The 21,503-nt window shown below is 44.4% G+C and overlaps 3 protein-coding genes and 1 long non-coding RNA gene across 9 annotated transcripts in view; 2 read left to right on the plus strand and 2 right to left on the minus strand.

Moving 5' to 3' along the window:
• Positions 1-14,879, minus strand: part of LOC126982958 (uncharacterized) — a 29,610-nt gene extending 14,731 nt beyond the window's left edge. The window contains exon 1 of the mRNA XM_050835301.1: positions 14,783-14,879. The gene's annotated coding sequence lies outside the window, so the exon portion shown is untranslated. The remainder of the gene's footprint in view (positions 1-14,782) is intronic.
• On the plus strand, positions 300-9,716 carry LOC126982965 (uncharacterized). Its single transcript, XM_050835323.1, has 5 exons — positions 300-422; positions 5,912-6,048; positions 7,141-7,367; positions 7,779-7,876; positions 8,184-9,716. The coding sequence occupies exons 2-5, from the start codon at positions 5,916-5,918 to the stop codon at positions 8,386-8,388; spliced, it is 663 nt and encodes a 220-aa protein (XP_050691280.1). The 5' UTR covers positions 300-422; positions 5,912-5,915; the 3' UTR covers positions 8,389-9,716.
• A 968-nt stretch (positions 14,880-15,847) lies between the features above and the next one.
• The window catches only part of LOC126982967 (uncharacterized), a 51,976-nt gene continuing 46,320 nt past the window's right edge, over positions 15,848-21,503 (minus strand). Inside the window, exon 5 of the long non-coding RNA XR_007735466.1 lies at positions 15,848-16,238. This is a non-coding gene — a long non-coding RNA (uncharacterized LOC126982967). The remainder of the gene's footprint in view (positions 16,239-21,503) is intronic.
• LOC126982962 (uncharacterized) overlaps positions 17,656-21,503 on the plus strand; it is a 44,985-nt gene continuing 41,137 nt past the window's right edge. For 5 of the 6 annotated variants that reach the window (XM_050835318.1, XM_050835320.1, XM_050835319.1 and 2 more), the window contains exon 1: positions 17,656-17,742. The gene's annotated coding sequence lies outside the window, so the exon portion shown is untranslated. The remainder of the gene's footprint in view (positions 17,743-21,503) is intronic. The other variant, XM_050835308.1, reaches the window with a different exon arrangement.

Here is a 21,503-nt window from a genome sequence, read left to right on the forward strand (position 1 = left end):
CCAAAGGCTCTGTTTGCTTAAGAACAATGTTTAATAATCTTTGTAATATTAAATAAAGATGGTTGTCGACCACAGTCATTGGCGGGCTGGGGCCAATGAATTGAAAGATACTTCTCACAACGCAACTCTAATAGATGGAGTCCGTAGTAAATTTAAAAGTAGTAGTAGTAGTAGTAGTAGTAGTAGTAGTAGTAGTAGTAGTAGTAGTAACAGTAGTAGTAGTAGTAATAGTAGTAGTAGTACATAAAATATAAAATAGATAATACTCCCTATTCTCTCTCTCTCTCCGGTGAGTTTTCTTCTCTGTCCTCTCGTCGTCAGTTGCACGCGAGAAGTCGAGAGGTGAGGACATCGCATCACTGTCTCTATTTGCCGGCACCACCTCGCTCACTTTCTCCCTCCAACTTCCCTCCGCAGCACAGGTAAGGCTCTCTCTCTCTCACTCTTACTCACTCTCTCTCACTCTGTCTCACACACACACACTCACTCTCTGTCTCTCTCTCGACCTGTTCTCAGTTTATGATGTAATCAAATCATTGGACGTCCATCTTGATTTCCAGAAAGCGTTTGATAAAGTTTCACACCGTAAATTACTTTATAAATTAAAACAACTGTACTGACGGTCAAGTACACCAGTGGATCGCGAATTGGTTGAGCAACAGACAACAAAGAGTGGCGATTGACGGATTTAACTCAGAGTGGGCGCCGGTCACTAGTGGCGTCCCTCAGGGCTCGGTTCTTGGCCCAGTGCTCTTCATTATTTACATCAACGATGTGGATGTTGGAATCAATAACCTCTATAGTAAATTTGCAGACGACACAAAGATTGGTAACTCGGTTCTCACTGACGAAGACAGACAAAGCCTCCAAGAAGATTTCCATAAAATTTCAGCTTGGTCAGATGGATGGGAGATGCCCTCTAATGTACACAAGTGCCAGGTTCTTCAAGTTGGAACAAGAAGTAAAAAAGTTCGATTACGAAATGCCCGGCGTCAAACTCAAAAGCGTTCAATGCGTCAAGCATCTGAGCGTCAAAATAGCGTCAAACCTCAAATTCTCACAGCAATGCATCGATGCAGCAAATAATACGTCTGCCTTACAATTGTTGAGTCAGAGAGAGAGAGAGAGAGAGAGAGAGAGAGAGAGAGAGAGAGAGAGAGAGAGAGGGTGCTACTATAGCGTGAGGTCTACCTCAATATGTCGTCTACTCAAGTGCAGCGTGGAGGTCTACCGTGCCCCTCCTATAACGTGGCCATCAGGTCAGGTGAGGTCTAACATGGATATTTATATATATAGCGTGAGGTCTACCTCAATATGTGATGCAGAACAAGAAAACAACAGAAACCATGGGCGTAGAATTGACGGGCCTTGGGTTTTTGGTCTCAAACAAGGCTCAGACTGTCGGTACTTTTGGGTGGAACGGCGTGATCGAAACACTCTAATCCCTATTATTGAAAGGGAATGTGCACATGGTTCGGTGACACATTCAGATGAGTGGCCTGCTTATAGTAACCCAAATGCCATGGGTTACCAACATTCAACAGTGAATCACCAGCGACATTTTGTGGATCCAGCGACAGGAGCACACACTTAGGGAATTGAGCGATCGTGGTTGGATGCTAAAACGATGATTCTCAAGAAAATGCGAGGTGTTGGTAGTCAGCTGTTCCAGTCACATCTTGACCATTTTTGCTGGAAGATGATGAGAAAAAATTCCAATGATCTATTCGTGTCATTCCTAGAAGATATACGAAGTGTTTATCGCTAAAATAAATGTATGTATTGTATTTGATAGCGTGTTTATTTTTGCCTCTGCTTTTATCGCTAAAATAAATGTATGTATTGTATTTGATAGCGTGTTTATTTTTTCCTCTCTGCCTTTAATATAAATATAAATAGTATATAGATATATAAATGATAATATAAGGTTTACATAAATATGTGTACACATACAATATTATATTATAGTTCGATGCTGCGGTAGGCCTCACATTATAGTCGAAACGGGAGGTAGACCTCACGCTATATTGAGGTAGACCTCACGCTATAGCAGCACCCCATATTCCCCTCCTCCGTGGTCCCTTCTGCTATCTCCTCCACCTTGTCACCTCCCCATCCCTCCCCTCCCCACGCACCTCCTCCCCTTTCCTACCTCCCCTTCCATCTCCTTCCGTATCCCCTTTTTCCTGCTTACCTCTTCTTGCCTTTCCTCCCACCCCCTTCCTCTCCCCTCCCTCCCTTCACACTTACCCTAATCCCTCTTACCTTCCCTCCCCTTTTATGATGATGATGATGATGATGATGGTGATGATGATAATAATACGAAAAAGAAAAGAAAGTAGTAGTAGTAGTAGTAGTAGTAGTAGTAGTAGTAGTAAACATAAGTTAAAGCAAAATAAGAATAGGAAGGAAGAAAATGAAAAAAAGAGGAAAAAAAGGACAAAAAGAGGAAGAAAAGAGAGGACAAGAAAAATAAGAAGAGGAAAAGGACAAGAGTAAGAAGAAAAAGACGAAGAACAAGAACAAGACGAAAAATATGAACAACAACAACAACAACAAAGAAAAAGTTAAAAAAAAGAACATTCCAAGCCCTTACAGTAACCTCCAGACCAAGGACTCGAGGCTATCCCGAGTCATGACCCCGAGGAGCAATGGCCTCCTGCGTCCCGCCCTTGGAATAAGAATGTATTATTCCTCCAATGTCCTGCAAATGGGCAGGGATAACGGGCCACCATCGCCATGGCTCGCCTTGCCATGGTGGACACGTGCGTTTGGCCGTCTTGTCATGCGCCACACGCCGCACCAATGTGTACAGGACAGGCTTGGGTCCAAGTACATGTACTCGTACTCGTACTCGTACTTAAGTACGCAATATCATGTATCTGTACTATACTTGTACTCAGGATCAAAAGTGTCTTAATGCCTATATTTGTATTCGTACTCGGACTCCAAGTACTCGACATTTTTACGAGTGCTTTTGAGTACAACCAAAACATGCATGAGTGAAGGTGAGGCCGGGGTGAGGGATTAACAAAGGTGTGTCCTACCTTGGGCCTTGGGGAGGCCAGGTGACCTGGACCCTTGGGTGAGGTCACGTCAGGGTTAGGGGTAAATAAACGTGCGGCCTAAGCTTGGGCGTTGGGGGGGCCAGGTGACCTGGGTCCTAGGGTGAGGTCATGTCAGGATAAGGGGTAAATAAAGGTGCGGCCTAAACTTGGGCGTTGGGAGGCCAGGTGACCTGGGTCCTAGGGTGAGGCGACACTGAGGTCATGTGAGGTGACTCAGGGCAAAGTGGGGTGGGCAGTTTGCCACTTGTCAAAAGCAAAAAAGCACAAAAATCTTAAGGTTAAATCAGTAAAAAGTACTTGTACTTGGCTTTGATTACAATACAAAATAGCTCGTACGTGGACTCGAGTTCAGTTGTAAAACAGAGTACTTGAACTCGTACTTGGATTCGTGATGTCGCATCGTAATCGCCCTCGGACTCGAGTGCAAAAACTGTACTTGAACCCAAGCCTAATAAAGGGAGGATAGGGCGGGTGGCGGGCAGGACACAGGGCGGGGAGGACCCCACCACCACCACCATCCTACAGCCGCGTGCCTCATCCCGAAGACTTATATAATGGTGGGGGACGAGGGGAGCAAGGGAAGGAACGAATGTGGGAAGGACGAGATTGACGAAGAGTTCCCGTAGATACGACAACGATTCATACACACGACAGTCCAATCAGCTTACTAACGTTGATTTATTCTTTCCACGGTGTGTTACGGCGGTGAGTGAGAGAAATAACGGAAGGAAAGGAAGTGGGAATGACGAGATTGACAATGAGTACCCGTAGATGCGGCAATGCTTCCCAAATACGACAGTTCTATCCTCCTCCTCCACGTTAATTTATTCTTCCCACCCGTGTAAACAATATTAAGTTTAGACGACAGGTTTGAGCTAATACCGTCACTTGTGTGTGTGGTGGGGGGAGGGTGAGAATGTGATAGCTTTGAGGCAGAAAATTGTAGAGGAAAAGACTGTTAGTTAACACTGTAAGCCTTAAGGAATGTAGAGGAAGAGGAGAAGAGGAGGAGGAGGAGGAGGAGGAAAGGGAATACATGTAGAGGGAAGGAACTGCTCACTCCTATCTCTTTCGTGACCTAACTAACACCATTACTCCAACACACACACACACACACACACACACACACACACACACGCACAACCCATTCATCAACCAACAAGCCAGCCCATGCACTTACAGTTCATGGCAAATCTAATTGAATCGAAGGCTGGATGGGGTTTTAAGGGTTTGAGGATGGAATGGAAAGTTGAGAGATGAAAAGTAAGAGGAAGAGAAACAGGTGAAGGTGAAGGATTGGGGAAAGAATGTAAAGTTAACTGATGCCATACAAGAGATAAAAAGAAGATAAAAAACATGGCAGAGAGAGAGAGAGAGAGAGAGAGGGGCTATAGAGACAGACACACATGGAGAAATTGACGCATTAAACCGTTACTAGCGACTGGAAAAGGAAGGAAGCCGCCAGTGATATTCCTTTCACCGGAGGACGAGTCAAGGAGGAGAATCTGAAATAAAAAGGAGAATAACGAATTAGAAGAAGAGAAAACTAAAGGAATAACACGAGAACTGATAACAGGGAATTGAGAGAAGGAGAATAACACACTGGAAGACGAAGGAAAGAAAAGAGGATAAAAAAACACAGGAAGAAGACGAGGAAGAGAAAAGAGAAGGAAAAACAGCGCTTTCCTTTCCCCTCCTTTCCTTCTGACTTTACCGGTATCCTTTCCCTCCTTCCTCTCCTTTCCTGGACTAACATTCATATCCTCCCTTCCCTACTTTCTTTCTTCCTTTCCCGACTCTTCTTCCCATTGCCTTCATTCATTATTTCGCTTCCCTTCCTTGCCATCGTTCATCTGACATTCCCAGCATCCCTTTTCTCCTTCCCTTCCTTTCCGGGGCTAACATTCACTCTCTCATTCCTTTCTTTCTTCATTTCTCGCCTCTTCCTTCTCTTCCCTTCCTTCACTCTCGCTCTCCTTCCTTGCCATCCTTCTTCTCCTCCTTCCCTTCCTTTCCGGGGCTAATATTAATTCTCTCATTCCTTTCTTTCTTCATTTTTCGTCTCTTCTTTCCCTTCCCTTCCTTCACTCTCGCTCTCCTTCCTTGCCATCCTTCTTTTGATACTCCCAGCGGTCTTCTCCATCTTCCTCTCCTTTCCTGGACTAACATTCATCTCCTCCCTTCCCTACTTTCCTTCTTCATTTCTCGTCTCTTCTTTCGCTTTCCTTCATTCACTCTCGCTCACCCCTTCCTTGTCATCCTTCTTCTCCTCCTTCCTATCCTTTCCGGGGCTAACATTCATCCCCTCGCTTCCCATCCGTAATGAGTTCTATCCTCCTCCTCCACGTTAATTTATTCTTCCCACCCTTGCAGCTCATGCGCCGCGCACTTACCGGTCCAATACTAATGAGGGATATGAGCAGGAGCCGGAAGGAACGCTAGTCTTCTCGGGCTTGGAAGGCGAGAGTGGTGCCCACTCTCGCCACCCTTTCCCCTTCTCCCTCTCTCTCTCTCTCTGCGTCGAGTACACCCCATCACACACACAAGCGCGCAATGATCAGCGATGCATTTTTTTTTTCCACGACAACATAACCACACCAATCAGCCCTGCGGTGTGTGTGTGTGTGTGTGAAACAAACGATCCCTCTACTCAAAAATCTCTTATAATGCAAATCAACAACAAAAACAGTACATGATAATAATAATAATAATAATAATAATAATAATAATAATAATTGACTGATTGATAGTTTATTGTTGCAAGTAAACAACAAAGGAGAAGGGAGAAGCATGCCATCCCAACCCCCAGGCAGTATAATAATGATATAACCCTTTCATTGCAGAACCATGAGAAGTCGAGGCAGCATGGAGGTGGTGGTGATGGTGATGGTGGTGGTGGTGGTGATGGTGGGCCGAGTGGACGGAGGGAGGCGTGAAAAACGTTACCTCTATATCAACCCATCAGCCCCATTCACACTAGGTAAGCCCCCCCCCTCCCACTTCCCCTTCCCTACTTCACATTATTTCTCTCTCTCTCTCTCTCTCTCTCTCTCTCTCTCTCTCTCTCTCTCCTTCGCCTTCGCCTTTGCTGTCCTTCATCTTCCACCTTTGATTAGATAGTTAGTGTAGCTAGCTTGTCACAAACAACCTCCCCCCTTTCCCCTTCCCTCTCCCCCCTCCCTTCCTCTTCCTCGTGAACGTAAACCTCCCCCCCCCCTCCCCCCCCACACACATACAATTTCGCCCTACTGAACTAGAAAGAAAACAAACAAAAAACAAAAACAAATCTACCGTTTACTATTCGTCTTCGCTTGACTGGAAAGAGGATGAAAAAAAGGATGAAGGGGAGGAAAAGAACAATGCACAGAGAGAGAGAGAGAGAGAGAGAGAGAGAGAGAGAGAGAGAGAGAGAGAGAGAGAGAGAGAGAGAGAGAGAGAGAGAGAGAGAGAGAGAGAGAGAGAGAGAGAGAGAGAGAGAGAGAGAGAGAGAGAGAAAAGGATGAAGGGGAGGAAAAGAACAATGCACAGAGAGAGAGAGAGAGAGAGAGAGAGAGAGAGAGAGAGAGAGAGAGAGAGAGAGAGAGAGAGAGAGAGAGAGAGAGAGAGAGAGAGAGAGAGAGAGAGAGAGAGAGAGAGAGAGAGAGAGAGAGAGAGAGAGAGAGAGAGAGAGAGAGAGAGAGAGAGAGAGAGAGAGAGAGAGAGAGAGAGAGAGAGAGAGAGAGAGAGAGAGAGAGAGAGACTTGGATAACATATGAAGAGCTAGATAAATAGAGAGAGGAAGGGAAAAAAAGGAGAAAAATAAGAGAAAGAAGTATAGACAAGACAGAAAAAAGAAAAAAAAAGAATGAAAGAAAAAACAAGAGAAAATATCAAGAATGTAGACAAGTAAAAAAAAAAGAGAAAAAAAAAAAAAAAAAAAAAAAGAGGAATAAAAATACACAACAACATATATATAAAAAGTAGCGGCCTTTTTTTTATATTTTTCTTCACGCCCTTGAACTGTCTCCTTAGCTATAAAAAAAAAAATGACAATAACAATAACAACAACATCAATGACGCTCCTCCATAACAGGGTTCCTCATCAACACGCCCATCTCCCTCGCTTTGCCCACCCTGGCGCCCAAGACTGGTAGGGCTATGCAAGATGTGGGGCTGTGGGGCGCGGCGGCGGGGGGGAGGGGCGACGCGGAGGCAGAGAGCAACTTCCGCAGCCAGCACCCCCGCCCCGAGGAGCTGGTGTGGGACCCGGCCTACGTAGAGAACCTGGTGCGCCTCACTGCCTACTTCACACACCTCCAGGTAAGGACAAAAACACATGAATATGCATCTCAGTGTGTGTGTGTGTCGTGACTGACTGACTGTGTGACTGACTGACTGATGTACACAGTGGTAGTGGTGGGAGGAGGAGTATTGATAGCAGTTGTAGTAGTAGTAGTAGTAGTAGTTGAAGGAGGAGGAGGAGGAGGAGGAGGGGAAGGAGGAAGAGGAGTTGTTATAGTAATAGTAGTAGTAGTAGTAGTAGTAGTAGTAGTAGTAGTAGTAAGAGGAGGAGGAGGAGGAGGAGGCGATATAATTAATTAAACAAAAATAAATAAATGAAAAAAATTAACTACTGACCCACAAAGAAGGAAGTGACTGCAGCGGAAAGTTAAACACATACACACACACACACACTACCATCCTCTAGCCCGCACATCTCTTCCCCCACAGCTGCCAACTCTGCCCTGCCAAGAGCGTCTATTATGCGAGCTGTCCTCCGAGCCTGAAGCCTTTGACCCCATTAGCCAAATCTTCTTGAAGGAGCTGAGGTGTGTGCTATGGGAGTGCTTGCAAAGGAGGGGAATGGAGGCAGAGTGATATGTGTAGAGGGAGGAGAGGGAAAGGGAAAGGAGTAATGTGTTAGTGTGTAATGGGGATGTAAAAGATGAAAGGGGGCAGAGGCAAAGTGATGACATGGGTAGAGAGAGTTTGCAGAAGAGAGAAGGAAAGGAAAAGAAGCAGTGATAGTGTGTGCAGAGATTTTGTAGAAGAGGAAAAGGGAATGGGATGGTCACCTGTAGCCTAAGCTAGCATTCCTACATTATAAAGCAACATTTACAATTATCCCTCGGCCAGAATGCTGTATGGACCGGTGGACACCTCACAGGAGTCCCTCATCTGGCGCTACATGAAGGCTTCAAGGGAAGGCCTTGACGCACCCCTCAGGGACTGCGCAGTCATCTACTCGACCTGCCCGCTGTCCGCTGAACGCATCCTCAACATGCCACTGCTCAGACTGTGGCAGTACGTCGCGTCAATGCTGAACATGCAGGTTTTCTAGTTCACCCATCGCCCTCACTGCCGCTCCCACCACCTCTGCCACCCTCCTCATGAATCCGCGGTTATGAGTGTGTGAACCTGGCTGGACCTGTGTGTGTGTGTGTGTGTGTGTGTGTGTGTGTGTTAAGGAATGATGTCTGGTGATCTGGATGTAAAAGCTTTTTATAAATACAGTGGAACCTCGGGTCACGAACGCCTCTCATCACGAACAAATCGATTGCCGCCGTCTGTTTGTTTACACAGTCGTGCGGTTGCCCGTAGCCACAATCGTTTTCCATCCGTACGAATGGAACCAACGGTTGGGCGTACGAGTAACCAAGGTCTTCTTTGGACCTTGCGAGTAACCATGGTTACCGTAGCCCCAACGGAAGGAGGAAAACGGAATGTGACACCGCCTATTGAGCTGTCAGCTCTCCTCCGTACAGTTACGGTAAGACTAAATTAAGTTTTCGTCTATATTTTATCTGTTTAGTATTAAATTCCTCTTTTTTTGTGTTAGACTTATTGATTTGGTTTTGTGTTATAAACTTGTGCACAAAGTACTGTTGTATAAGTTTAAAGAAGCAAACATCTGGTGCCCAGGAACGGATTAATCCATTTTACATTGATCCCTATGGGAAAAATAGCTTCCTTTTACGAACATTTCGGGTGACGAACGGCCTTTAGGAACGAATGAAGTTTGTGAACCGAGGTTTCACTGTATAGACTATATATAGATGCTAGTAAGTTATCTGGGGTTAGTTGCATTCTTCTGATTGGACAGGACACTTCTTTATGTATGCATGTTTCTGTGTTTATTAATGTTAGAAATCTTGCCTTTAGAATGCTCAAAATGGATTCAGGTTCATGTCAGCCGCTCACAAAGTCTCCAGGCTCACACATCAGCGACCATGTCTCGTTGCTGTACCAATAAAACACCATTTTTCGTACACAACAATCGTCAGATTTTTTTTTCCTCACAGTCTTCATGATCCTTCTCGCCTTTTCAGAAAAAAATCACATCAGCACTCCGAGTTCCATTAGGTAGAATATATTCCTCAGGATTCCTAGGTTTTAAACTTTCCCAATTTTGTATTTTTGTAATTCTATACTTTCACGGCTCTTGCCACTAAGTGAGCGAGGCTGCCGGATTCCCACTTGGCCCCCGGGAAGGGGATGCAGACTGAGAATACTTGTGTGGTGACAGGCAATGCCCGAAGGTGTGAGGGTGAGGCAGCATTAAGCCTTGTGTCTGACAGTCCAGGACTGGCTCACAGATCTCTGTTGTTAATTAACAATGTGAGGCACAAGAGGCTGACACAATCTCATCATGCTGTTCATTTAAACAGACAAGGCGACATGACGTACCCCTCTCTCACACCCACACAAATACCAGAACTCTTTCACTCAGGTCCCCATTCACACACTGAGGCATTTATCCTTGTAAAAAGACCCCATATATCCTTCATAACATGTACATTGCTCCTACATCTCAGTATTTTTGTTGTGATGCGTTGCCCAAACTGTCTCTCTCCACCTGCTCCTCTTCTCCACGACGCCGCCCAAGCACACAGATTTGACGAGACTGTCGTAGGAGTTTTGAGCATTTCCATGGGTAGTTTTATGACCCTGGTGGTAGTTTGACCCTTCTTCTGTATCATGAACCTAATACCACACTCCTTAGAACCCGAATGATCTCCTTTTTCGGCCTCCGGAAATAGTTAATGTGAGGAGGAAGCCCCTGAGAGTGTGCAAACCCTAGACTCTTCGCTACCTAGTCCTGGGGTGGGCGGCGCTGCACTAGCCCTTGAAACAACATCAGTTTTACAAGGCAACCACTAATGCCAAAAGGTTGGTACTCCATACTCGTACTTCACAGGACCTAAACAAGTATTCGGCATGGCTGCTCTACGCTATAATGTCTCTAGTGGTCAGAATTTACGATAATATGTTTACCTCTACGCTGCCGCTGCCTCCCACCTCCGCCATCTTGCTGTGTCGCCACCGTTGCCAGATTGTCGTACTCAGAGCACAGTATTTATCTGTTTCTGATGCCTAACTATTGCCAAGAAACATCAGAATCTGACTCGTTTAACGATAACTATAAATTAGTTTCCTTATTGGAGCCCAGAAGACAGTTTGGGGGTAGGAAGTCGGGAAATATAATCGGCTGAGTACGACAATCTGGCACCGTTGTACATCGCCCTCCTGCTGGTCTCGGAGTCTCGAATGATGACGTTTTGAACCTCCGCGGGATTCACGGAGCTTCGTTTACGTAATTCATCATCATTAGCTACACTTCCCCGTGCTTATAAAACCAATAACGTAATAATGATCAACTCTACTTCCTCTGCTCGAAAAACATCATTCGTTATAATATAACATATTATGTGCCATGGCTATGCTACTGATACGGTAAAAACGACTGGAAGTAATTGATTTTAAGTGCTTAGGGACAGTTTAATGTGGGTATGAGAGAGAGAGAGAGAGAGAGAGAGAGAGAGAGAGAGAGAGAGAGAGAGAGAGAGAGAGAGATGTTTAAAGAAAAGAAGAAAAAGGCAAGAAAAGAGGAAGTGAAGGCAAAGAAGAAAGCAACAGAAGAATGGGTGAGGGAGAGAGAAGGGAGAAATTTAAAAAAAAAAATGAGATGTTTAAAATTGCAAAACTAATGAAAAGAGAGAGAGCAGATGTAGTTGGGGCGAAGTTTGTAAAAGATGAAGGAGGGAACATCATGGTGGAGAAAGAAAAGATATTGGAAAGATGGAGTAAATATTTCACTGAACTATTGAATGAGGAAAATGAATATACATCATCATCATCATCATCATTCCGTTTAATGTCTGTTTTCACTCTTCCTGAGCGGTTGGACGCTTTATAGCTCTCCTCCATACGACTGTCTTCTGCCTGATACTCATCCAATCCCATCAATGCCAAGTCTTCCTGTATACACCTTCTCCACGTTTTCCTAGGTCTACCAACTGGTCTCCTTCCTTTTACCTCCAAACTCTCCAAAACTCCCAGCACTGTATCCTCCCCTGCTCTCTTTACATGTCCAAACCATCGGAGTCTTCCCCTTCTGAGCACTGTTTTCAGGTCCTCTACTCCACATCTGTTAGCTACATCTGCACTGGACACCCTGTCTTGCCACCTGATCCCCGCCATATACCTCAGCATTCTGTGATCATTTACTCTCATTACCTCCATCAATTTTCGAGTTAGAGCCCATGTTTCTGCTCCATGCAACATCACTGATCTAATACACGCTTGGTACACCCCTACTCTGCTCTTTAGAGGGATGCTACGATTCACGAGCAGACTAGCCACCTCCCTCCTCTCTCGCTCTCACTGTCCTCTCCACTCCCGCCTCACAGTCCAGAACATCTTCCAAATAACAGAAATGTTCTACCTCATCCAGCTTTCCTCCATTCACCTCTAGTTCTTCCCTCTAAGTTTCTCGTCCTTGCTGTCTCCTTACACAAGCTGGGCATGTAAAATTCTGCATGGTGGCACCACTGCCTGCAACATGTGCACAAGACTTTAATACATCGTTTAACACTCTTGTCAATTCCACCATTCCAGTTTCCATTTCCACCAAAGGAAATGAAAAATGGTAGAGCAGCAGGACCTTCAGGGCTAACAGTAGATTTAATAAATGTAGCAGGAAAGGAAGGAGTGGTGGAAGTGACGAGAGTGTTAAACGATGTATTAAAAAGGGAGAGATACCAAAAGACTGTAAAGGAAGCTACACCATACCCATTTTTAAAGGGAAAGGAGGTGGTTTTAAATGTGGTAACAATGGGGGGATAAGGTTACTGGAGCATGGCATGAAGGTGTATGAAAGAGAAGAGGCTGAAAAGGATAATAAGAATTGATAAATGTCAATTTGGCTTTTGCCCTGTGAGATCAACAACTGAAGCAATATATAACTATGAGAGGGCTTCAGGAAAGGCTTATGGAGAAGATTGTATCATGTTTTTGTAGATCTAGAGAAAGCATTTGACAGAATACCAAGGGAAATTATAAGATGGGCATTGAGAAGGCAAAGAGTACCAGAAAGATTGCTTGAATCGGTGATGGGACTTTATGAAGGTACAAAATTGGAGTGTGGGTTCACCAGGGATCTGCCCTTAGCCTGCTCCTGTTTGTAACAGTAATGGAGGAGGCAACAAAGGAAGCAAGAGGAGAGGCACCATGGGAGCCGCTGTATGCAGATGACTTGGTAGTAAATGCAGAGACAGCAGAAGAAGTGAAAGAAAAGTTAAATAAATGGAAAGAAGGAATGGAGGAGAGAGGTTTGAAAATTATTATAGAAAAAACAAAGTACATGGTGACTGGAAAAGAAGCAAGAGAAAAGATTAAATCAGGAAAATATCCATGTGGATGCTGTGGGAAGGGAGTAGGTGTAAATTTAGTCTTGTGCACATGTTGCAGGCAGTGGTGCCACCATAGATGCTCAGGCCTCAGAAATGTAAGAGGAGTGCAGAATTTTACATGCCCAGCTTGTGTTAGGGGACAGCAAGGACAAGAAACAGAGAGGGATGAACTAGAGGTGAATGGAGGAAAGCTGGATGAGGTAGAACATTTCTGTTATTTGGGAGATGTTCTGGACTGTGAGGCGGGAGTGGAGAGGACAGTGAGAGCGAGTGGCGGCAGCGTGGTTAAAGTGGAGTGTGGGGTTCTTGAAAGGTCTGGACTTCCGAAAATCCCGTAAATTCTCAGCAATAAAAAATATAAAATAAAATATCTGAAAATTGAGTTATCAGACTCACAGCCCCTCTAGCCCTTATTATTATTTATATATCTGACCAGTCACATCTCTCATAGGGTAAGCAAAAGCCAGATAAAACCTGCTCTTAAGTTTATTGAAAGCTACAAAGAAACTCGCTGGAAATTAAGAATAATTAATTAGTCCCAGGCACACAGCAACCTAGCTAGCTATCTTAAAACATCCTATGCAAAATATGTACTTAGCTGTAGGTAGGCGAAGAGGGAGCCACACCTGATCTACCTCGTGAGTCTGTAGCCCTGGAGTTCTTCTTCAGTCCTCTCTGCGACACGCTGTGCCCTCCATACCTTCCAACGGCTCCCCGCGCTAGTAGTACACAGTCACTCTGGACTTGTGGATACTACAAAGCAGGAAAACCACCACGATAGACACGTGGCACGGAAGGCTGGTGAGGGACGATTGCTCGCGGTCGAGTCTGGGCGGAAGATGATGGAAGATGGCGGCGGACCCAAAATGCTCCGCGCCCCAGCCGCGGTCAAGATGCCAGCTCTCGCCATACTGACATCTCATTTTCTGTGCAACACTTACGCTAAAACGCCCTAACGGCTATGGATTTATTATTTATTAATAACCTAACACATACACCTGGTCATAGTGGGTCATGCATCCCACACATAGCTCAGCGTTGGCAGTAATAACGAATATGATTTGAAAAGCTCGCTGCTCCCGCCTGCCTGTTTTCCCGCCTGTCCTGTGACTACTCCCGCTCTCTCAATCAAAATGGCGGGGACTTCCGCGGTATTTTTCCACGGGCCACTCCCTGAATAATGAAATCATAACATGGAGGGAGGTGGCTAGTCTGCTCGTGAATCGTAGCATCCCTCTAAAGAGCAGAGTAGGGGTGTACCAAGCGTGTATTAGATCATTGATGTTGTATGGAGCAGAAAAATGGGCTCTAACTCGAAAATTGATGGAGGTATTGAGAGTAAATTATCACAGAATGCTGAGGTATATGGCGGGGATCAGGTGGCAAGACAGGGTGTCCAGTGCAGATGTAGCTAACAGATGTGGAGTACAGGACCTGGAAACAGTGCTCAGAAGGGAAAGACTCCGATGGTTTGGACATGTAAAGAGAGCAGGGGAGGACACAGTGCTGGGAGTTTTGGAGAAATTGGAAGTAGAAGGAAGGAAACCAGTTGGTAGACCTAGGAAAATGTGGAGAAGGTGTATGCAGGAAGACTTGGCATTGATGGGATTGGATGAGCATCGGGCAGAACGTCCAACTGCTCAGGAAGAGTGAAAACCACAGAGTTAAATATATAACTCTGTGGTGAAAACGGACGTTAAACGAAATGATGATGATGATTGCGCCTCTGCGGTGCTGCTTAGCGTCCTTAACTACAAATCTGCGGGCCTGGGTAGTCAGCGTGCAGCCCAGCCAGCTGTTCATCCTCCCTCTCAGGAAGTTTGATAAATGGGTTTCCTGGGAAAATGTGGGGAAGGTAAACTGTGTGTGTCGGGTTAATGGGTCCTTTCCACCACAGGCTTAAGGGCTCTAAGGGACGGAGATTGGCACTGCCGCCACGCAGAGCTGTAGCGTGTGCTGCCAGCTTTACCTGCTTGTTCTCGTTTTTATTTTTCCCTTTCTCCTTCCCTTCGTTACATCTGTTCCAAATTTATTCGTCACCACCTTCTCCTGCCGTGTTCTTGCTCCTTCCTTCGTTGACTCTTCGGCCTCTCCTTCAGCAGCGCGTCGGCGTGTCTTGTCCCTCCCTCCGTCGTCCGCCTCCTCGCACGCCCACTGGCTCACTCACTTCCTAAAGTCTAATTAGCCCGTAACAATTCTGGTCACTTCCCTCGAAAATTTCGTCAGGTTCGGGCAGTGACATCACGCTGCCCTTAAAGGCTGGATCCGTTACGTGGGACCAAGTCAGTTTGCAACGAGACGTTGCTGGGCGCTCAATCTTTAATTCCTGTCCTGCACGACAGGTTCCACTCTGTAAGTGTCAACAACTGTAAACCTGGCTGAATTCTTCAGTATGGGCATCACTCTATAACATTTTGGTGCTAATCTGACAATCAAAGATGTCAAAGTCTCACTGTTACTCTTATTTAACCTGACACTCACTTACATATCGTACTCCATGTTATTAGCCTGTCACTGTGCATCAGCTTCACAAGTTGTGATGTAGCCACATAAATGGTAATTATTCCACTAATAGCATGTAAACAGGAAAGTCTACAATAAAGATTCTGACATGAAAATATAAGTTTTTATTCCATTGCTGAATTATTTAATTAAATGCCAAATTGCATTGTAATGTGTAACATGCTTAGTTCATTTCTCTCACTCCTGTCTACTCCTTTCCTCAGTTAATTATTAAAAATTACTAAGTAATTACTTCAGTCCATATATATATATATATATATATATATATATATATATATATATATATATATATATATATATATATATATATATATATATATATATATATATATATATATATATATATATATATATATATATATATATATATTGTATTACACAGTAATTTACCAATATAGTAGTGTAAATTGGCCATCACCCTCACTAGTATTATTGACTAAGTAAACTTTAAAAACAAAAAGAATAGAGAAAATTGACATGTTTAATCTTACTACTTATATGAATTTGTTAAATACGAATGGTATACTAGCAGTTAATACAGAAAAATATAGTATGACTGAAAAGGAAGAACAGTGGACCAAAAAAAAAAAAAAAAAAAAAAACGTCACCCATCAATTACTCCGTTTTGTTATCGGACCCACCGAGGCTGTGTGACGTCACTCTGCATACCAGTCGCCCATCAATTACTCCGTTTTCTGTCATCGGACCCACCGAGGCAGTGTGACGTCACCTCTCTGCCACGCATCTTCTGCGCGTGAACAGACTTGTTATAATTAGACTTTGTCCCTTCTCTCCCGCTCTTCCTGGCTCGCGCGGGAACGACCACCGAACTGCACCAAAGCTTCGATCCTTCCTCGGTACCGAAGCGCGTTGGGAATTGAAGTCTTGTTGGAGGTTGTCGTGTGTTGTTAGGCCGTTATTCGCTTCTTTATTATTATCATCATTATTCGCTACTTCTCGCGTGCAACTGACGACACTGAGAGAGAGAGAGAAAGCCTGACCGGATGGTAGAGAGATTTTACATATATTTACATAGAAAATCAGACCACACAGACCCCATGGTCCAAACTAGGTGGTCTGTCCTTAAACCTAAGTGATTTTACATTAATCAGAAGGCTCCAAAACGTTGCATTTCTACTCTAGTTGATATTAAGTTGAAGAGAGAGAGAGAGAGAGAGAGAGAGAGAGAGAGAGAGAGAGAGAGAGAGAGAGAGAGAGAGAGAGAGAGAGAGAGAGAGAGAGAGAGAGAGAGAGAGAGAGAGAGTATAGTTTTCCCATGTAGTACATCATCGGGGAGGCTGTGGCTGAATGGTTAGCGTGACGGCCCCGCGTTCAGGAGCTCCAGGAGGGACGCGGGTTCGAATCCTGGCCGCCGCACAGCTGAGGTTTTTCAGTCACCGCCGAGTGGCCTAAGACCACCCACATGCTGGCCTGAAGACCACCCATCAACCTGGGCTCCAGATAACCTCTCCAAAGAGAGGCTCAAAGATGAGTTCCGGGGGGCAGCATGAGCCAACACAAGATGGCGCCACTATAAACACTCGCCTGCGCCAGAACGGGCTGGGCCGAGCATCAGGCCCCACCGGGAAGAAGCCTTGGGCCGACCATCAGGCCCCACCGGGATGAAGCCTACCGGCGCAATAGGCCGCGACGTAAAAAAAAATCCAATACATTTATTCAGTAGGTCAAATATGTTTAAAAGTCAGTGATGTACAGGGGAGTGGGGAATTCTGGCTGGTGGGTCGGGGTGGTCGGCAGTAGGTCAATTTTCAAGAACGCGGGTAAATATTAGGCAGCTTCCCTCCCAAGGGCGAAGAGCTTCTACACAAGACTCGCAGAAAAACACTGGCGGATAAGAAACAGCAGCCGAGAAGCAGTGTGGTCACCTGGATGATATGCAAACTCTCCTTCTCCCTCCTGAGGTCAGCCTTGGTCTGCCTGAGAGGAACCAGGTCACCTGTACCCAAAACCACCCAAATTGCTGAAATGGACTTTGAGGCAACGGTGGTTAATAGCCGTATGAACCACAGGCTTTATTAGCTCAAGAACAATATTTAATAATCTTTGTAATACTAAATAAAGATGGTTGTCGACCACAGTCAATTGGCGGGCTGGGGCCAATGGATTCAAAAATACTTCTCACAACGCAACTCTAATAGATGGAGGCCGTTATAAATTTAAAAGTAGTAGTAGTAGTAGTAGTAGTAGTAGTAGTAGTAGTAGTAGTAGTACATAAAAAATTAAATAGATAATACTTCCTATACTCTCTCTCTCTCTCTCTCTCTCTCTCTCTCTCTCTCTCTCTCTCTCTCTCTCTCTCTCTCTCTCTCTCCCATCCGGTCAGTTTTTTTTTTTTTTTCTCTCTTTCTGTGTTGTCAGTTGCACGCGAGAAGTCGAGAGGTGAAGACATCGCATCACCGTCTCTTGCTGCCGGCACCTCCTCGTTCACTTTCTCCCTCCACCTTCCCTCCGCAACACAGGTAAGGCTCTCTCTCTCTCACTGTCACTCTCACACGTTCTCTCTCACTCTGTCTCACACACACACATTCAGTCTGTCTCTCTCTCTGTCTCTGTCTCTCGACCTGTTCTCAGTTTATGATGTAATCAAATCATTGGACGTCTATCTTGATCTCCAGAAAGCTTTATAAATTACTTTATAAATTAAAACAACTGTATTGACGGTCAAGTACACCAGTAGATCGCGAATTGGTTGAGCAACAGACAACAGAGTGGCGATTGACGGATTTAACTCAGAGTGGGCGCCGGTCACTAGTGGCGTCCCTCAGGGCTCGGTTCTTGGCCCAGTGCTCTTCATTATTTACATCAATGATGTGGATGTTGGAATCAATAACCTCTTTAGTAAATTTGTAGACGACACAAAGATTGGTAACTCGGTTCTCACTGACGAAGACAGGCAAAGCCTCCAAGAAGATTTGTATAAAATTTCAACTTGGTCTGATAGATGGGAGATGCCCTCTAATGTACACAAGTGCCAGGTTCTTCAAGTTGGAACAAGAAGTAAAAAAGTCTGATTAAGAAATGCGCGGCGTTAAACTCAAAAGCATTCAATGCGTCAAGAACCTGTGCGTCATAATCGCGTCAAACCTCAAATTCTCACAGCAATCCATCGATGCAGCAAATAAAGCGAACAGAATGCTGGGCTTCATTAAAAGGAACTTTTTATTAAAAATAAAGTAATACGGCCGCTTTACAATAGTTTAGTCAGAAAGAGAGAGAGAGAGAGAGAGAGAGAGAGAGAGAGAGAGAGAGAGAGAGAGAGAGAGAGAGAGAGAGAGAGAGATTTACATAGATTTACATAGAAAATCAGACCACACAGACCCCATGGTCCAGACTTGGTGGTCTGTCCTTAAACCTAAGTGATTTTACATTAATCAGAAGACTCCAAAACGTTGCATTTCTACTCTAGTTGATATTAAGTTGAAGGAAGTGACGGTCGAGCTTATTTTTGAAGGAGTCAATCGTGTTACACTGGACCACTGACGGTGGAAGCTTATTCCATTCTCGCACTACAACGTTGGTGAAGAAAAATTTGGTGCAGTCTGAATTTACTTGTCTACATCTGAGCTTTACGCCATTGTTCCTCGTGCGCAAAGTGTCATCGATCATAAACAATGTTGATCTGTCTACATTCGTGAAACCATTAAGTATTTTAAAACATTCGATCAGTTTTCCTCGGAGGCGACGTTTCTCAAGAGAGAACATGTTAAGGGTAGAAAGCCTTTCTTCGTAAGATTTGTTGCGCAAGGAAGGGATCATTTTCGTTGCCCGACGCTGAACACCTAATTTAGCAATATCCTTTGCATGGTGGGGAGACCAAAACTGTACCGCATATTCCAAGTGGGGTCTGACTAAACTGTTGTAGAGCGGGAGTATTACATCTTTATTCTTGAATACAAAGTTTCTTTTAATGAAGCCCAACATTCTGTTCGCTTTATTTGCTGCATCGATGCATTGCTGTGAGAATTTGAGGTTTGACGCGATTTATTTGAGAGAGAGAGAGAGAGAGAGAGAGAGAGAGAGAGAGAGAGAGAGAGAGAGAGAGAGAGAGAGAGAGAGAGAGAGAGAGAGAGAGAGAGAGAGAGAGAGAGAGAGAGAGAGAGAGAGAGAGAGAGAGAGAGAGAGAGAGAGAGAGAGAGAGAGAGAGAGAGAGAGAGAGAGAGAGAGAGAGAGAGAGAGAGAGAGAGAGCATCCATATTCCCCTCTTCCGTGGTCCCTTTTCCTATCTCCTTCACCTTGTCACCTCCCCATCCCTCCCATCCCCACGCACCTCCTCCCCTTTCCTACCTCCCCTTCCATCTCCTTCAGTATCCCCTTTTTCCTGCTTACCTCTTCTTGCCTTACATCCCACCCCCTTCCTCTCCCCTCCCTCCCTTCACACTTACCCTAAACCCCCTTATCTTTCCTTCCCTTTTACCTTCCCTGTCCTCTTTTTTTCCCTTCCGTATTCCCCTTTTCCTCCTCTCCCCTTCTCTATCTTACTCCCCCTTCCCTTCCCTCCCCGCTCCTACCTTCCCTTTTGACAAGACGAGCAACAAGATCAAGACGAAGAAGAAGAACAAGACGAAGAACAAGAACAAGACGAAGAACAAGAATAAGACGAGGAACAAGAACAAGACGAAAAACAAGAACCAGACGAGGAACAAGAACAAGACGAGGAACAAGAACAAGACGAAGAACAAAAATAAGACGGAGAACAAGAACAAGACGAGGAACAAGAACAAGACGAAGAACAAAAATAAGACGAAGAATAAGAATAATACGAAGAACTAGAAAAAGACGAAGAACAAGAACAACACGAAGAACAAGAATAAGACGAAGAACAAGAACAAGACCAAGAACAAGAACAAGACGAGGAACAAGAACAAGACGAAGAACAAGAATAAGACGAAGACGAAGAACAAGACGACGAACAAGACGAAGAACAAAAATAAGACGAAGAACAAGAACAAGACGAGGAACAAGAACAAGACGAAGAACAAAAATAAGACGAAGAATAAGAATAATACGAAGAACTAGAAAAAGACGAAGAACAAGAACAACACGAAGAACAAGAATAAGACGAAGAACAAGAACAACACGAAGAACAAGAATAAGACGAAGAACAAGAACAAGACGAAGAACAAGAACAAGACGAGGAACAAGAACAAGACGAAGAACAAGAATAAGACGAAGAACAAGAACAAGACGAAGAACAAGAACATGACGAAGAGCAAGAACAAGACGAAGAACAAGAATAAGACGAGGAACAAGAACAAGACGAAGAACAAGAATAAGACGAGGAACAAGAACAAGACGAAGAACAAGAATAAGACGAGGAACAAGAACAAGACGAAGAACAAGAATAAGACGAGGAACAAGAACAAGTCGAAGAACAAGAATAAGACGAGGAACAAGAACAAGACGAAGAACAAGAATAAGACGAGGAAAAAGAACAAGACGAAGAGCAAGAAGACAAATGAACAAGACGAAGAACAAGAACAAGACGAAGAACAAGAACAAGACGAAGAACAGGAACAAGACGAAGAACAAGAACAAGACGAAGAAGAACAAGACGAAGAACAAGAACAAGACGAAGAACAAGAATAAGACGAAGAACAAGAACAAGACGAGGAACAAGAACAAGACGAAGAACAAGAACAAGACTAGGAACACGAACTAGACGAGGAACAAGAACAAGACGAGGAACAAGAACAAGACGAAGAACAAGACGAAGCACAAGTACAAGACGAAGAACAAGAACAAGACGAGGAACAAGAACAAGACGAAGAACAAGACGAAGAACAAAAACAAAACGAGGAACAAGAACAAGACGAGGAACAAGAACAAGACGAAGAACAAGACGAAGAACAAGAACAAAACGAGGAACAAGAACAAGACGAGGAACAAGAACAAGACGAGGAACAAGAACAAGACAAAGAACAAGACGAAGAACAAGAAGACAAAAGAACAAGTTGAACAAGAACAAGACGAGGAACAAAAAACAAGACGAAGAACAAGACTAGGAACAAGAACAAGACGAAGAACAAGAAGACAAAATAACAAGTTGAACAAGAACAAGACGAGGAACAAAAAACGAGACGAGGAACAAGAAGAACAAGAACAAAAACAAGAAGAATAAGAACAACAACAACAATAACAAAGAAAAAGTAAAAAGATAAAAAACAAGATTCCAAGCCCTTACAAAACCCTCCAGACCAAGGACTGGAGGCTATCCTGAGTC

This window comes from Eriocheir sinensis, chromosome 52 (assembly GCF_024679095.1).
Source record: "Eriocheir sinensis breed Jianghai 21 chromosome 52, ASM2467909v1, whole genome shotgun sequence".
Lineage (NCBI taxonomy): Eukaryota > Metazoa > Arthropoda > Malacostraca > Decapoda > Varunidae > Eriocheir > Eriocheir sinensis.